The sequence below is a fragment of the Etheostoma spectabile genome, unplaced genomic scaffold (assembly GCF_008692095.1).
Source record: "Etheostoma spectabile isolate EspeVRDwgs_2016 unplaced genomic scaffold, UIUC_Espe_1.0 scaffold403, whole genome shotgun sequence".
Taxonomy (NCBI): domain Eukaryota; kingdom Metazoa; phylum Chordata; class Actinopteri; order Perciformes; family Percidae; genus Etheostoma; species Etheostoma spectabile.
The window spans coordinates 602512-607803 of NW_022605603.1; the positions used below are offsets into that span (position 1 = coordinate 602512).

Consider the following 5292-nt stretch of genomic DNA (forward strand, 5'->3'; position numbering starts at 1 on the left):
GCAGTACCCCCTGTTGAAGACCCCTGGTCTAGAACAATTAGTCTAGTAGCCAGCCCGCAGAGCCCCATCGTGAACCCGGAAATGCTGAGTACACCAACGTGTTATCTCAGAAATGTGTAGTACGGGTCCCCAGCGTACGGGAAATGACGAATGCTAATTTTCATATGTCGAGCAGTAGCAGAATTAGCAGAATCGGCCAGATCGACAACAGTTTTTGCACCGTGCGATCACTTTCTACAATACTGGAGTGGTTTAAGAGGTTTTAGGGGATGCTGAATTCAATGTTGGCACTTTCAGACTTCAAAATGGTAATTCTATAACAAATGTGGATACATTTAGACACATTTTATAAATGTCTCGCGTGATGATGGGCTGTCAGGAGACGTTGCACACCTAGAATCTGGAAGGGGGATTGCTCTTTCAGTCAGCTCAGTCCGTAGGGAGGTGGGTTGGGAACCGGAGGGTCGCTGGTTCAAGTCCCCGTTCGGACCAAAGTACTGAGTGTGGACTGGTAGCTGTAGAGATGCCAGTTCACCTCCCGGGCTCTGCCAAGGTGCTCTTGAGCAAGGCACCGACCTCCTCCCCCCCCCCCCCCCCCCCACACACACACTCACCCTGACATCTCCCCATTAGTGCATGTGTAGGACCTGAGCGTGTGTGTGTGGTGTGTGTGTGTGGTGTGTGCGTGTGCGTGTGTGTGTGTGTGTGTCAGGCCTGTGTGTATTGTGTAATAACAAAAGAGGGTACATTGTAATTTCCCCGTTTTTTGATACCCCCGATCAATAAAGGAGTATAAATTATAAATTAAATTAGACCTGTAGCAAACACTGTCCCGAATGCTACAGCAAGCGACTCATAATGTCAAATTAGTAAACTTAATTCATTTTGTGTTGCTCAATCGATCCATGTTCTGCCGCTTATCCGATTCAGGTGTTAACTGTCTTGTCAGGAACTAGTGTTGAATACTGCAGGGAGTAATGACAAATGTAATTTAATAATACATAACTATAGGCCTTATTGTTCCTATTGATTTTCCATTATGTGTTCATACTTTCGCAGTTTAGTATGAACATGAAGCGCCTGCATTCTCTGTGATTTTAAACCAAAGGGTCTTTAAAAGTCTTATTTTTAGGTCTGCGACCTTGGGATACATGTAGTTGTCAGCATTTTTTTTTTTTAAATAACATCTTTATTAAACTTTTCTATCAAAGGACACATACAGTGTAAAAGAAGACAGACATTAAGTAAAGAATAGAGCCCTCCTTTTAGCCCCCCCGCAACTCCTTAACAAAAAAAGCAACAACAACAAAAAAACGCTAGACAGCAGGAAAAAAATACCTTAAAATAAAAAAAAATAAAGTAGAAGGTTTGCAAACTTGAGGTACACTTAACAGAGTCAAGGTGAGGTACTGTAGCCATTGCGTGTCATCTGGAAATAGACTTCGAGATCTCGGACCACGCTAGACCACAGAGGCCTTTTTGGTCACGCGACGAGCCGAATGAACCCGCGGGAGACGTGTTTTTAATTGGTGACCAATGAGCCGCTTCGTTTTCAGGGTATTAAGGCGGTTGTGGCGGAGAGCTACGAGCGGATCCACCGCAGCAACCTCGTCGGGATGGGCGTGATCCCCCTGGAGTACCTGGACGGAGACACCGCCGACGGCCTGGGGCTGACCGGCCGGGAGCGCTACACCGTCGTCGTCCCCGAGCAGCTCACGCCCCGGATGATCGTCGACGTCAAGGTTGGTGGTTCGGACGGAGCAGGGACCCGATTTGTGCCGTCCAGGTCGCGTCGTCATGCTGTGATGCTTGATGTTGTCTGTCTCTGCCGCCGCAGCTCGACACCGGGAAGACCTTCCAGGTGCGGATGAGGTTCGACACGGACGTGGAGCTGACCTACTTCCGCCACGGGGGCATCCTCAACTACATGATCCGCAAGATGTCCGAAAACTAACGGGCCGAGCGCGGCGGAGAGCCGGAGCAACGCGTGTCATTCCCTAATTCCCAGCTGCAATCTAACAGGAAGTCAGGGTAGGGAGTTCATGTAGCAGTTTACAGAAGAATAACGTCCAATCAGTGTCCAAGTACGGCCATTTGCAAAGAGCTCATTTACAGCCAGAAACCCTGCTATTTTTGGAGAGATGGATATATATATATATATATATATATATATATATATATATATATATATATATATATATATATATATAAGTTGCAGATGTCATTACAATGTGGGTCTTACATTTGTCTTTTAGGTCTTTAGCAGTTATGTTTACATCCACTCTCTAGAGCTGTTATGATTCAAACTGCAGTGCTCAGTCAGTAGTACTACGTAGTAGGTTATCCTGTCAACCTCAAGTAATTCATTCCACCCCCCCCCACCCCCCCATAACTGTGGGAATGTTCACCTTGTAAATATTGCGTTGGGTTGCTCTATCTACGTAATGCACGGGGATCACAGTGAGCATGGGTTAAAGTGGAGGTCTTGTTGTTAGATGAGTTTTTCCCCCACATGATTTAGTATGTTTTTTTCATTCTCAACGGTCTCCACCAGCATCAGAGACCACGAACCGGCCAATCGCAGGAGCCGTCGTAGGCCCTTAAAGCAGAAGAAAGCCAGTCTACTTACTGTGCATCTAGGCACAGGCCGGTTACCGGTTACCTGGTGTACCAAAATTTGGAAAAGTCTCGCCTGTAAAACCACACACAAAAAAAAAGGTTCAGTCCTACCGTTCCTAAGGTATGAGCTGCACAGAGAGTGCAGTTCAGAACTCCCTCTCTCTGCCAGTGAGCGGTGCTTTTAAAGCTAAAATACGTTGTGTTCCATGGAAAAAAAGTAACCCATTTATAGCCGTCATTGCAATACTGTGAAACTGCGGTCTTTGGACCTTCAGTAGCGGCATAGAGCGGGGGTCATGTGTAGTTCCTGTGCATGAGGAGACGACGTAGACACGTCCTCCAGTTAATAGTTTGACACTGTTCCACCAATCAGCAGGGGGCAGTGATGTGCAATACACGCAGCAAAGGCAGGGAAGACAAAAGCCTGGGACCATGGATTAAAAGTCCACAGCCATGCCTGTGTCCCTGGTTAGAAATGACTAAAAAGACCCACGTTGTAATGACGCTGAAATCGTTCAAAACAAGGACCAATGTTGACATTCAATAATGTATTGTTCACTTTAAACCAACGCGGATGAGAAGTCCTTGATGTGCTCAGAGATTCAGCTCTCCCGTGACTGGGGGGGGGGGGGGTCTTGTAACATGATGTAAAGCTCCTGTATGGAGCACGTGGGGGGTTGTTAACTCAGGGATTATGTGGGTTATAATATCGGTGGTGCAGGACCTTTTTTAAAAACAAAGGAACACTTTGAGCGTGTACTATTAAAGCACGCTGGTGATATACTTTCACACAGTAATGGTTATGTTGCACATCGCTCAGCTGTTTCCATCCCGACGACCCCGCCACGGGCTAACGGTAACACGCCCGTCGGTTCTTCAGCCATTCCAAACGTCGTCATGATGTTATTGACTGCCTTAATAACTGCATATATGATCGCCTTGATTCCCATGTTTGTTCCCTGCCCTTTTACCTAAAACACTTATCATTTTGATCATCAAGTGCCACACGCTGTCTGAATGCATTAACTGATTACCTGGCAAACCGAATAAAATGTGATTATTTATGTTTTTTGTGGTACTTTTCCGGTCATTCATTTCAGCATCCTTAAGTTTTAATGTGTATTTTAATTGGATTTATCTATCATAACTGTACTGTGCCAGCACATAGTCATCTGCAAGACTGCGCTGGCATGCTTTTTTTTTTTTATTTATTTATGTTTTTTACACTGGAGAATATGAGCCAACCTTAAATAGTCCACAAAGCTTTGAAATTCCAGAAATATGACTCCGGCGGTTCGTACTCTGCTGATCCCGGAGTACTCGCGGACTATTTTTTTGCTTGTTTTTGAGAAGAAAGTGAGTTTCTAAGGCACTCTCTACCTACAGAAGAAATGGAAAAACCCTGGGAAATTGGGGCGGGGCTAACTCTGTGTTGTCTTCCTGTCGACCTGCAACTTTTTTTTTTTTTGTGGGGGGGGGGGGGTGGGGGGGTGTGGGGGGGGGGGGGGGGGGGGGGGGTTGAAATTTCAACATTTTGGGTTCTTCTCTACCTTTCGTTGACGTTTTTGGTCAATTTTATTCCTATATTTTGTCGCTTTTTCCAATGTTTCCGATGGGTTTTTTTGGGGTCATTTTCCGATTTCGTTGGTCACTTTTTCAGCATTTAAACAACAAAAAAAAAAAAAAGATGTTTTTCGTTGATATTTTTTCTCCGTTTTTGTAGGCTTTCTTTCAGGATTTGTCACTTTTTTCAGCTCACTTTTGTCATAGTCCTGATTATAGAAAGTGTTTTGTGAACGGGTCAATTTGACCCAAGGACAACAGAAAGGGGGTTAATCCCGTGCTACTCTAGATTGAAGTACTCTTTCCTTTTATACTGGAGTATACCAGATTTTGCAGATTGACTATTCTATGTCCATTCCTGAAGTCATCCAGCAGCCTCTCTCTGTGGGATCTTTGCTCCGCGGTTCAGGTTTCACCTAAAACACAGGGATGAATGAGCCGGTGTGGGGGAGGAGTGAATTTGACATAAAGAAAAAAAAAAAAAAAAGCCACTGGACGTGTTGCCCACAGCATGACCCACACACAACACACACACACGCACACACACACACCACACCCAACACACACACACACACACACACACCACACAACACAAAACACACACACATGTCCACACCAAAGCCAAGCAGAGGCCGTGCTGGACTTGCAAATGTGCATTTGAATTATTCAAAACCTTTGAAAACCACACAGACTTCAGTTCCCTTTAAGTCCATTGCTGCTGCTTATCACACATTAGAAAACCCAACCGTAGCCTTTTAAGGGCACCCGAGATTTAGCTCGACAGGGTCAACGTGAACACCCACATAGAGCAATACCCGTATGTATTCTTTAGGACAGGATCAGGCACTCCTGGATAGGAGGGGGTTGATTTTCATTTCTTTAAACCAATCCCAATCCTAATGCTGCGTTCCAGGCAACCCCGTAACTCGTGTTTTCACAACCTTCTACCCGTAAAAGTGTCCTGCAACGGCAGTCAAAACCCGTGACTCACTACCCGGGAACTCGGACCAGGTGGTCGTACTCCCGGTTACGGTTTGGACGACACACACATAAATAACAATGGCGACCCGTGTTGATGACGCTGTGAGGAATAGAAATAAATATATATAT

At 45.4% G+C, this 5292-nt stretch overlaps 1 protein-coding gene across 1 annotated transcript in view; it reads left to right on the plus strand.

Annotated features, from left to right (window-relative positions):
* LOC116686611 (cytoplasmic aconitate hydratase) overlaps nt 1-3348 on the plus strand; it is a 30894-nt gene extending 27546 nt beyond the window's left edge. The window contains exons 20-21 of the mRNA XM_032511634.1: nt 1557-1742; nt 1838-3348. Coding sequence (XP_032367525.1) covers nt 1557-1742; nt 1838-1954 — 303 coding nt within the window. The 3' untranslated portion in view covers nt 1955-3348. The remainder of the gene's footprint in view (nt 1-1556; nt 1743-1837) is intronic.
* The last annotated feature ends 1944 nt before the right edge of the window (nt 3349-5292 follow it).